This window comes from Lipotes vexillifer, unplaced genomic scaffold (genome assembly GCF_000442215.2).
Source record: "Lipotes vexillifer unplaced genomic scaffold, Lipotes_vexillifer_v1.1 scaffold161, whole genome shotgun sequence".
In the NCBI taxonomy this organism is placed as follows: domain Eukaryota; kingdom Metazoa; phylum Chordata; class Mammalia; order Artiodactyla; family Lipotidae; genus Lipotes; species Lipotes vexillifer.
In genome coordinates this window covers 1254856-1267131 of record NW_006779016.1, presented here as the reverse complement: position 1 = coordinate 1267131, position 12276 = coordinate 1254856, and the positions used below count along the sequence as shown (strand labels likewise).

Sequence of the window (12276 nt, the reverse complement as noted above, 5' to 3'; positions counted from 1 at the left end):
AGGGAAAGAATCAGATCAAACCCCACTCCTTTTATCCAAAGACTTCCTTTTTGATCCTGGCCTACCAGATCTCATATTCCTTAAAAAGCACCCCAAATCGACAATGTCTACAATCCAATTTTGCACTTGATTACCCTATGCAATTTGGAGTCCTAAATTTTCAAGTACATGCCATCTCGCCATTATTATAATTGCTCCTAATGGTATAGTATACTCCTTTTGTATGCATCAGTGCTAAACAGACTGCAAGCATTTGACTAAAATTCATTGACACTACAACCCATTAGCTTTGGGCTCTAAAAGCTCCTGGTTTCACCCAAGCCCCACTTACTCATTAATTCATGTTTCAAATTTCCAATATTTCTGCTACCTTGAATTACTCTGAGCCTATCACTTATGTCATGAGTAGTAAGGGATCTGGGTAAGTCATCTGCATTTTAGACTGATCAGTTGCTATTTCACAAACTTCCTGAAGTCTAGTCTCCATACCTTGCTGTCCAAGAGCATGTGCTGTACCTAAAACTCATTAATTGGCCACAAAACTTTTTAAATTAATTGACAAATCTTCATTAGAGGTTCAAAGATAATCACAAACAATTCAAAAAATCTCCCAAAGGTTCACTACAATTAATGCTTCTAAATACTCGATTGGTCTCCATAGTACAATACTTTAATCAAATTTTGTTTTTTGGCAAAATCTTTTAGCAAGTTCTAGAGGAATAAAGCACTACATAAGGAAGGTGATCATATATTTTATCATCCAAATGGAGACACCGAATAGTAAAAACACTGAATTAGCAAAAAGGAGCGCTATTAATAATTACACAAAGGGCTTCCCTGGTGGCGCAGTGGTTGAGAGTCCGCCTGCCGATGCAGGGGATGCGGGTTCATGCCCCGGTCCGGGAGGATCCCGCGTGCCGCGGAGTGGCTGGGCCCGTGAGCCATGGCCGCTGAGCCTGCGCGTCCGGAGCCTGTGCTCCGCAACGGGAGAGGCCACAACAGTGAGAGGCCCGCGTACCGCAAAAAAAATAATAATAATTACACAAAGACAACAAGCATAAACCTGGACTATCCCAAGCAAACCAGTACATAAGGTCCCCCTCTACACAAAGCACCTTATACCAAACTGGATCTTTATCCTTCTTGGGAATATTATGTAAAAGAGTGAGGTTAATCCAAGAAGTAGTCAATGAATATGTGGTCAGAAAAGATAAGTGAAAGAGCTCTGTGCAAAGGTAAGAGCAAAGATTTAATTCCCGACTAAAATGAAATCCAAACTGTATTGTGAGGTATTAAAACATGGCCCAAAGATTATTTGACATTCTTCACTAAGAGGTACAGTCTGTGTTCCCCTCCCCTTGAATCTGGTCTCTTCAAATACTTGATAAATAAAGTAGGTGAAAGTGACACTGTGCCAGTTCTGGGCACAGGCCTTAAAATATAGGCAGCTTCCACTTTCTGTACCTTGGGATCTTCCCAGACCAGGGCACGAACCCGTGTCCCCTGCATCGATAGGTGGATTCTCAACCATAGGTGGACTCTCAACCACTGCACCATCAGGGAAGCCCTATCACTTTACTTTTAACCCAAGTCTTTATACTTAAGGTGGGTTTTTGGTAAACAACATATAGTTGGGTCTTGTTTTTTATCTACTTTGACAATATCTGTCTTTTAATTGGTGTATTTAGACCAATTACATTCTAAGTGATTTTCATGTAAGTGTATTAATAGCTATCCTGTTTGTAAACTGTTTTCTATTCATTGTACATCCTTTTCCTTCTTTTTCTGCCCCCTGATTTTAATTGAGCATTTTATATGATTCCATTTTATATCTTTTTAGTGAATCATATATGGATCCCAGTCCAGCTGTGCAAAATGATACCACATGGAGCAAAAACAAGCTTTTCCTGTCCAGCCCTTTCCCAAGAGTAGGTTCATGAACAAAATAAATGATAGCTGTTGTTTTAACTCTCTAAGCTTTGGGGCGGTTCATCTTGCAGTAATATGTAAGCAGAACATTCCTAAGACGGTCCTCAAGGCCTTGCCAACTTTTCAAAACTCAGTTCATACCGATCGCCCCTGAACTCCCAGTCACATGGGGCTCTCCAAGTCTGTAGAAAATACCAAGCTCTTCTTGGGGGTCTGGCCTGAAACACTCTTATCCCTGCTCTTTACCTGGTTGGTCACACCTCCTCCTTCAGATCTAAGTGTAAATGTCCCCTCATCAGCAAGGCTTCCACTGTCCATCCATCTAAGGTATACTCATTGCCCACCTCTCTCCCTCACATAAACATATATAACCCACCGCTCTCTATCTTAGTTATTTTTCATAGCTGTCTTTTCCTCTTTGCAATTTAAAATTACAGATGTATCTGCTGACTCGAGTAATCTTTGCCTTCCCCACTAGATGACAGGTTCCATGGAAAGAGAAACTCAGTTTTGCCCACCATTACATATCCATTGCCTGGTCCAGTACACAGAACACAGTATGGGCTCAGTAAATGTCTCCGACAGAAAGAGCTCTTTTAAATGCGCAATGCCTCTCTGCATTCCTTGTTTAGACCAGGGCTTCTCAACTTTGGCACTATTGACACTTTGGACCAAACAATTCTTTGTTGCGGGAGACTGTCCCGTTCATTTGTACGATGTTTCACAACATCCCTGGCCTCTAGATGCCAGTAACACTACTACCACTCCCTGAGTTATGAAACCAAAAATGTCTCCAGATATCAGCAAATGTATCCTCGTTTAAAATAAAAGGATGACAATAACAATGAAGCAGCTCAGGAATGTGGGTTTGCTTTAAACTGAAACCAATCTTATCGTCATGTCCTTCCTCTAGTCCTCCTCAAAAACCACTTAAACTGAACTAAGTGGTTTAAGTGGGAGAGAGATTCTAGGAGCCCTGACATTATGATAATTGGAAATTTCTACACTAACTCTTTCAGAATATTCCTCCACTATCCAAGGAATGCCTCCATTTTCACCAGCTGGACTACAACTCTGAAGACAGGAAATATCACTGATTGTTTTGAGGGTCTCCCAATCAAATGATCAAAGACCCTGATAATAAAAATGGCTAACAGAGTCCAACATTAAAACACTGTCTAATAGAAAAGTTATCCCTGTACAGTTTGGTCTAATAATTGAAATCATGGTTCTTGCTTAAACAATATACTCATTGTCACTTTTGTCAAAAAGATTAGGTATTGTTTGTTTATCTGCTGCAAGCTAAATGGAACCAGCTGTACCCATGAACCAGCTCCTAATGCCTTACATTCTTCCTGAAAAGGAAGTCAGGGCTGAATCTGCAATTTGAATAGGCTTTAAGGTTTTTGAAAATAAAATTAGCAGATGTTGGTGAGTGGGCTATTATCCTCCTTGGAGTAGGTAAGGATAAGAACTCTACTTTCATCTGTACACAAGGTGCACCAGATCTGAAAATCACATGACACAAAGTCCATTCATTTCATTAGGTTTTTTTAAAAATCCAGTTTCTCTTGCACACTGTAATGCCGTATTTTATGCATTAAATTACAAAGTTAACACTGATTGTATTATCATAGTATGATGCCATTTTCATATCCTGTGACTAATAGTGTGGTTACAGGCTTGATCTTTGAAGTGAGCTGTGATAATAAGCCTATGGACCCAAAGTCTAAAAGAAATCAGAGCAGACCTAATGAGAAACAGAGAGTGCAGCAGAGCCAGTAAAATGTAATCAGATTTGCCTCTCTTTTGTACAGAGTTCCCGTTTGTGGGTAGATAACCTCTCAGGATGCTGGAAGTCAGCATGACAGTCCAGGTGTCAACACTTAAGATTGAAACTTCAGTGAACCAGGAGTCCAGTGTTTTCCATCTGGGGGTTTCTGACTTTCAGAATTCTTCAAACTCCTCCTGATAGTGTTTCAGTGGAGCTGACCTTCAGGGCCAGCAGTAAGAGCCACCTCTTTAATCTCACATATTCTGAAAAGGTGGCTGACTGCTGCTGCCTTTCTTCTTGCTGCTGCTTGTTTTAATTAGCAGTATTTCTTCCTCCTATTTCTCATGGGGCTTTGAAGAGAGCTCTTTGAAATGTATTTAGTGTATTTCAGTCTTGATTTGGCCTAGTCTCTCAATTTATGAGGTCGTTAAATTCAAGTTCAATGATTCAGCACACATTGGCAGAATGAAATGCTAAAAGAAGACTGGCATTTTCAATCACATAAATCTCGTGTTACAATAAAGTGACCAAATTCCTCCATTGTTCTTATGGACCTCCGAGATAACAATTTACAGCTGGCACAGACCAGTTTGGGCCGGCTCCTCTGTTTAGTGGGCTCCCGCAGGAGTAAGGCTTTGGCATCTTCACCTCAACAGAAACTGAAGATAAGCAGGAAAAAATGACCAGAAATCAGGGTCATCTGTGGGAGGACTTAGTCTGAGTAAGTCCAATACTCTTAATTCCAGAGATGGAACAAAGAGCAAACTTTTTCTTTCTGTAAATGACACTAGAAGCATGAGAAAGTCAAAAGCCGGCAGCTACAGCCTCACACTCCTTTAAAGTAGGAAGGAAAAGAGAGGAGTCTGTCCCGGGCAAGAGTAAAGGTTTATAGCTTCTCACCACTCGGGGCAGGGTGTGGAACCCGGAAGAACCGGGGTTTCAGGCATGGGGTCGGGGGGAACTCCACCCGCAGATCCCAGTGCACTGAGGAACACACAGGTCCCACCATAGTCGAAGTCTGGGAGTTGAGGTGGCTGGTGCTCATAGCTCTTACCTACAACAGCCAGGCATTCGTGGGTGCTCACATATAAACAACCCACCAACCCGTCCAAATTATATTGTCTAATGCCAATCCCACTTGAACACTCAAACATAACACTTCCGCTTTTATCAAAATTTGCACAATAATTCAAATAAATAATTAATTTTACTTTAAGGCCCTCAGGCTTTAACAGATTTTGTGAAGAGTCTGGTGAAAATTTCATTATATGTGGTTAGAGGACCAAGTCCCAAAAGGGAACTCTCCCAAGGAGTCCTACAAGTATACACAGTGATGAGGGAGGCTTGATTTAAAAGCACATGAGGCTGTGAATTCAGTCACCACTGGAGAGCACACATTTAAAATACTTTAGTCAACCTCATCCTCTCTTCCTTCCTTTTGAAACCCCACAGCATTTTACCTGGGCCTTTCTTACTGCATTCTATCTTATATAGAATACACTACGTTCTAACTTATACAGAGTTCTTTATGTATATGGACCATCTCCCGTCAAGACTGTTAAGTTTCCTGAGGGCAGAATCTGTATCTAAATTCCCTCTTTTTCACCTACAGCATAGAAGGGGCATAAAAACAACATAACAAACACTCAGCATTAATTAAATAAGCTAAAAAACTGTTAAGAGTCTCTTAATGCATTGATACAAATATCCTTGGGAAACAGATTTCAAGGGGCTGAACTAAAGACATTTTTAAATGCCACGTTTTAAAATGTAGCATATTATACACTGCATGATATTTTAAAATCCTATATTAAATGCTACAGGGATTTAGAAGAGAGAATATAACCAGGAAATCAAACTAGGATAAAGATTAGTAGCAAGAGTGATGATAAACTGCCTCCCTTCCCCAGACAGAAACACACACATGCACAAAGAAAGTATTAAGAAGCTGGAGAACACTGGTTTCAAAACAAAACAAATCTCTACTCAAATATAAAACTGTGGGAAGTTCAAAACTTTTTTTTTTTAACAGGAAAACTTATTTGTGAGTGTTGTATGTTGAAATGGTTGCAGTTAACCAGCCACATTCTTTAGAGGCAAGCTCATTACCAAGGGGGCTACACAGTACAGGAATCTCAGTCAACTTCTCCCCAACCTATGTATCCCTACAGGAATAAGAAACTCAAGAGAATTCAAGGGTAATAAAAAGTCTTTGTACTTCTTCTCAGGTTTCTAAACAATGGCTGACAGCAACTGTATCAAAGTCAACAATTACACAAATCTTTTGATGGGGGGATATCCTTTGCTCATATATTTGAACCATGAAATAAAAGACGACTTACATATATCATAAACGGAGATGAAGAAGAATATTATCATGAACACAATGCCAAATTAGTGAGGTTTGAAATTAATGAGTGTTATAGATTGAACTGTATCATCCAAAAAAGATAAGTTGAAGTTCTAACCCCTAAAACCTCAGATTGTGACCTTATTTGGAAATAGGGTCTTTACAGAAGTAATCAAGCTAAAATGAGGTCATTACAGTGGGCCCTAATCCAAAATGACTAGTAGTCTTATAAAAAGGGGAAATTTGGATGTGGAGACAAACACACCAAGAATGCCAAAGATTGCCAGCACACCGCAGAAGCTAGGAGAGAGGCATGGGAACAGATTCTCCCTTACAGAACCAACCCTCAGAAAGAAACCAACTCTGCCAATACCTTGATCTTAGATCTAGCCTCCAGAACTAAGAGGATAAATTTCTGTTGTTTTAGCCACCCACTCTATGGTATTTGTTTTAGCAGTCCTAGCAAACGAATACAATGAGGTTTATGGCAAAATCCAAACTTGACACCTGTAATTCAATACACATATATATAAAATGCTCACCAACTGAGTATCATGGGTATTTCTACAAATGCCATGCAGCTTTGTTGCAAGATAACGATAGCTGCTCTTGCGGTAGATGCTAAATATAACATTTAAAGATGGAGACAGGGATGCAGACAGCTATGGGAAAGTGGTGAGGCATACTGGAACAGGGATCCTAACATTCAGGTGACTCTTTAAATTACGTAGTGCTTCAGGAGGCACACCAAATTCAGCTCTCTTCATGTTGCTAGATGGCACGTAACTGTGGTTCTTTGGCCTGACCTTGCCCCCATAAAGCAAATAAGCACAAGCAGCCTGTCATCTCCTAAAGCAGGTGAGTGGTCAATGGCTTTCATCTCCAGCTGGAGGAAATTAAATAGTACATGTGACCAGCAAGCTTTAAACTGCTTGAGAAATGCTGACAAGATACATTGAGACCTGCTGGAGTGAAAAGTATTAACTGCCCAGAACTATCCTTCTCAAAGATTGCAGGTACTTAAAAGGCAGTCTTTCTTTTATTTGGGCATAATAAATGGAGAATGTTTCAACTATCTTTCAAGATTTTGTCATAAATCTTAAAGTTAAACATTTAATAGAGTTATTATCTTACATTTGGAAATTAGCTGAGCATATCTTTGGTGGGAAGGCACTTCAAAATGATTGGTTTATTTCCTTATAACGAAATAGTATGTTTGCTTCTGTTTGATCCACCATTAAAACAAATCAGAGCATCTGGGAGAACCATCTGGAATGCTCAACAAGGACCAAGTCTTTCCAAGAAGGCCTAATCCTGTGGAAGCAGTATGTAAAATGGTTAGGAAAAGATGACCTCAAACCAGAAAGACAAGAGCCAAGACAAGTTCTGTCACTAATAACCTGTACTGACTTGGACAAGTGACTAAATTTCTCTAAGCACCAAGATGTCTGGTCCAGCAGAGATGATAATAATATAAAAATGGGACCTTTCTTATAGACTGTTGTGAAGAATAAATGAGACAATGAATATACCATATTTTATACAAAATAATTGCTTAATCCAGTGTAGTTATCGTCACCTTATTAACATGAAAGGTGCAAGCAATTTGTACACAGTAGAGTACTATTTTTCCTTAGGAAAAAATACAAAAACTTGGGACACAACCACTATTGAAATTAACTCAACCATTTATGCCATTACCATGACATTCCATAATGTTTAAGAGACACAGTGAAGTCATTAACAGCCCTCTAGATTTTTTTTTCCTTCCCCATCATATTTTTTTTCTATTCAAAATTTTTAAAGGCTTTTTTTTGGGCAAATGTCTAAGAGTCAAAATTAATAATTCTGATCTACAGCATTTCTGAATTTCCTTACTTACATATCTTCCTTTATCAGGAATATTGCTTCATCTTCTTAACTTGAAAACTATGAACAAAGGTATAAGACTACATTCCAGAAAAGCCAAAGAGTACCTAAATAAGCACAGAGTCAAAATTTCCAATTATGTGTTCAGAATGATCCTTCAGAGAATTGTCTTCTCTCTTTACTTACTTACCTTAGTTAGTAATTCAATTACTGCTGAGTAATTAGTTAGAATTTCCTATCTTATACAATGACTTAAAAGGGAGACAATAACCAGGATAGTTTAGGAAAAAAAATTTTCAACACTACTTGGTATTGTTATTAAGGTAAAATGAGGCTTTTGTCTCCTGTAGTTATTTCAGCAAAGAGTATTAAAAGTTTCTACAAGCTACATGCCACCAAATCTGTGCTCTTACTCAGTATGGGAGAGAGAGGAGACCTATCAGAAACATATACGGGCAAGCTTTTTAAGAACCCAAATCTGTGCCCTGAACCTGAGAGAGAATGTGGGGGAAGAGGAGAAAGTGGGGAAGAGTTGTTTCTCTGTGTGGAAATATATGCAGCATGATGCCAAAGGAGACAGGAAGAAAGAAAGAGTTTACAGTTTGTTTAATTAAGTGACTTCTGAAAGATGGAGTAAAAGCTCAAGTTACAAAGATATCAAGAATAAACAATACATTTGGCTTTGTCAAATCAGTACTCTTATTCTTAAGCAAACGCTAAACCTCCATGAGAAATTAATCACATCATTCACCTGGAAATGAATTCTCATTTGAGGGTTCCAATGAGAGAAAGAGAAAACAAAGTTGGAAGAGAGGAAGGACAGAAAAGATAAATTGGACAGGTCTGCAAAACTGCTCATGGAGAAAAGCAATTCTACTGACTTTTACAATTCTTAAAAACAATGACAACAACGATAACAAAAAAAAACCTGAGGGAGGAAAATCTATTGTGTATTAAATAAAAATTATTTAAACATACTGTTACTTAATACTAAGAGAACAGGTATATTTTACATGTGAAATATTCAAAAATTAATGAACTTACTTGCTTTTTCCTTTGTATACTGTAGCATAAGATCCTTCTCCTAGTTTTTCCAGTTTTTCATATGAGTCAGCTTTTCCAAATTTGGGACTTGTTGGCTAAAAATGAAGCAAAGGATAAACAGATTCTATCAGACTAATTAAAAATGAATAGGGGGGACGAGGGGAAGATGACGGAAGCGTACGACACGGAGATCACCTTCCTCCCCACAGATACACCAGAAATACATTTACACGTGGAACAACTCCTACAGAACACCTACTGAATGCTGGCAGTAGACCTCAGACCTCCCAAAAGGCAAGAAACTCCCCAAGTACTGGGGTAGGGCAAAAGAAAAAACAGAGACAAAAGAATACGGACGGGACCTGCACCAGTGGGAGGGAGCTGTGAAGGAGGAAAGGTTTCCACACACTAGGAAGCCCCTTCGCGGGCAGAGACGGAGGGTGGCGGAGCGGGGAGCTTCGGAGCCGCGGGGGAGAGCGCAGCAACGGGGGTGCGGAGGGCAAAGCGGAGAGATTCCCGCACAGAGGATCGGTGCCGACCGGCACTCACCAGCCCGAGAGGCTTGTGTGCTCGCCCGCCGGGGCGGGCGGGGCTGCGAGCTGAGGCTCGGGCTTTGGTCGGAGCGCGGGGAGAGGACTGGGGTTGGCGGCGTGAACACAGCCTGAAGGGGTTAGTGCACCACGGCAAGGGCAAGCCGGGAGGGAGTCCGGGAAAAGTCTGGAGCCGCCAAAGAAGAGACTTTTTCCTCCCTCTTTGTTTCCTGGTGCGCGAGGAGAGGGGATTGAGAGCGCTGCTTGAAGGAACTCCAGAGACGGGCGCGAGCCGCGGCTAAAAGCGCGGACCACAGAGACAGTGGGGAGACGCTAAGGCTGCTGCTACCACCACCAAGGGGCCTGTGTGCGAACACAGTTCACTATCCACACCACCCCTCCCGGGAGTGCAGCCCACCACTGCCCCCGGGGTCCGGAGACAACTTTCCAGCGAGCCTCAGGCTGGTGCAACAGCACGCCGGCCTCCGCCGCCGCAGATTCACCCCGCACTTCGTGCCCCTCCCTCCCCCCAGCCTGAGTGAGCCAGAGCCCCCGAATCAGCGGCTCCTTTAACCCCGACGCGAGCAAAGAACAGATGCCCTCCGGCAACCTACACACAGAGGCGGGGCCAAATCCAAAGCTGAAACCCGGGAGCTGTGAAAACCAAGAATAGAAAGGGAAATCTCTCCCAGCAGCCTCAAGTGCAGCTGATTAAATCTCCACAATCAACTTGATGTACCCTGCACCTGTGGAATACATGAATAAACAACGAATCATCCCAAATTGAGGAGGTAGACTCCGAGAGCAAGATGTATTATTTTTTTCCCTTTTCCTCTTTTTGTGAGTGTGTATGTATATGCTTCTGTGTGAGACTTTGTCTGTATAGATTTGCTTCCACCATATGTTCTGGGTTCTATCCGTCCGTTTTTTTTTTTGTTTTGTTTTTTTTCCTTAATAATTAATTTTACTAACTTTATTTTACTTTATCTTCTTCCTCCCTTCCTTCCTCCCTTCCTTCCTTCCTTCCTTTCATTCTTTCTTTCTTCCTTTCCTTCCTTCCTTCCTTCCTTCCCTCCTTTAGACAACAAATCATCCCAAATTGAGGTGGACTTTGAGAGCAAGATTTATGATTTTTTCCCCTTTGCCTCCTTTTCTAAGTGTGTATGTGTATGCTTCTGTGTGAGATTTCGTCTACATAGCTTTGCTTCCACCATTTCTCCTAAGGTTCTATCTCTCCATTTTTTTTTCTTGAAAATTATTTTTTAATTTAATAATTTTATTATATTTTACTTTATTTTACTTTATCTTCTTCCTTTCTTTCTGTTTTCCTTCCTTCCTTCCTTCCTTCCTTCCTCCCACCATCCTTCCCTCCCTCCTCCCTCCTTTCTTTCTTTCCTTCTTTCCTTCTTTCTTTCTTCCTTCCTTCCTTTCTTTCTTCCTACTTCTACTACTTCTTTCTCTCCACTTTTTCTCCCTTTTATTCTGAGCTCTGTGGATAGAAGGCTCTTGGTGCTGCAGCCAGTAGTCAGTGCTATGCCTCTGAGGTGGGAGAGGAAATTTCAGGACACTGGTCAACAAGAGACATCCCAAGTCCACATAATATCAAACGGCAAAAATCTCCCATAGATCTCCATCTCAACGCCAGCACCCAGCTTCACTCAATGACCAGCAAGCTACAGTGCTGGACACCCTATATCAAACGACTAGCAAAACAGGAACACAACCCCACCCATTAGCAGAGAGGCTGCCCAAAATCATAATAAGTCCACAGACACCCCAAAACACACCACCAGACGTGGACCTGCCCACCAGAGAGGAAAGATCCACCCTCATCCACAAGAACACAGGCATTAGTCCCCTCCACCAGGAAGCCTACACAACCCACTGAAACAACCTTAGCCACTGGGGACAGACACCAAAAACAATGGGACTATGAACCTGCAGCCTGCAAAAAGGAGACCCCAAACACAGTAAGATAAGCAAAATGAGAAGACAGAAAAACACACCGCAGATGAAGGAGCAAGATAAAGACCCACCAGACCTAACAAATGCAGAGGAAATAGGCAGTCTACCTGAAAAACAATTCAGAATAATGATAGTAAAGATGATCCAAAATCTTGGAAAGGGAATAGACAAAATGCAAGAAACATTTAACAAGGACCTAGAAGAACTAAAGATGAAACAAACAATGATGAACAACACAATAAATGAAATAAAAAATACTCTAGATGTGATCAATAGCAGAATAATTGAGGCAGAAGAACGGATAGGTGACCTGGAAGATAAAATAGTGGAAATAACTACTGCAGAGCAGAATAAAGAAAAAAGAATGAAAAGAACTGAGGACAGTCTCAGAGACGTCTAGGACAACATTAAATGCACCAACATTCGAATTATAGGGGTTCCAGAAAAAGAAGAAAAAAAGAAAGGGACTGAGAAAATATTTGAAGAGAGTATAGTTGAAAACTTCCCTAACATGGGAAAGGAAATAGTTAATCAAGTCCAGGAAGCACAGAGAGTCCCATACACGATAAATCCAAGGACAAATATGCCAAGACACATATTAATCAAACTGTCAAAAATTAAATACAAAGAAAACATATTAAAAGCAGCAAGGGAAAAACAACAAATAACACACAAGGGAATCCCCATAAGGTTAACAGCTGATCTTTCAGCAGAAACTCTGCAAGCCAGAAGGGAGTGGCAGGACACATTTAAAGTGATGAAAAACTACAACCAAGATTACTCTACCCAGCAAGGATCTCATTCAGATTTGATGG

At 40.8% G+C, this 12276-nt stretch overlaps 1 protein-coding gene across 4 annotated transcripts in view; it reads right to left on the bottom strand.

Moving 5' to 3' along the window:
- Window positions 1-12276, bottom strand: part of CDK14 (cyclin dependent kinase 14) — a 593024-nt gene that overhangs the window by 409127 nt on the left and 171621 nt on the right. For 3 of the 4 annotated variants that reach the window (XM_007452057.1, XM_007452058.1, XM_007452056.1), the window contains one exon: window positions 8967-9061. The exons of the other annotated variant lie outside the window; for it this stretch is intronic. In XM_007452057.1, the coding sequence (XP_007452119.1) occupies window positions 8967-9061 (95 nt within the window). The remainder of the gene's footprint in view (window positions 1-8966; window positions 9062-12276) is intronic. 4 annotated transcript variants of the gene reach the window in all.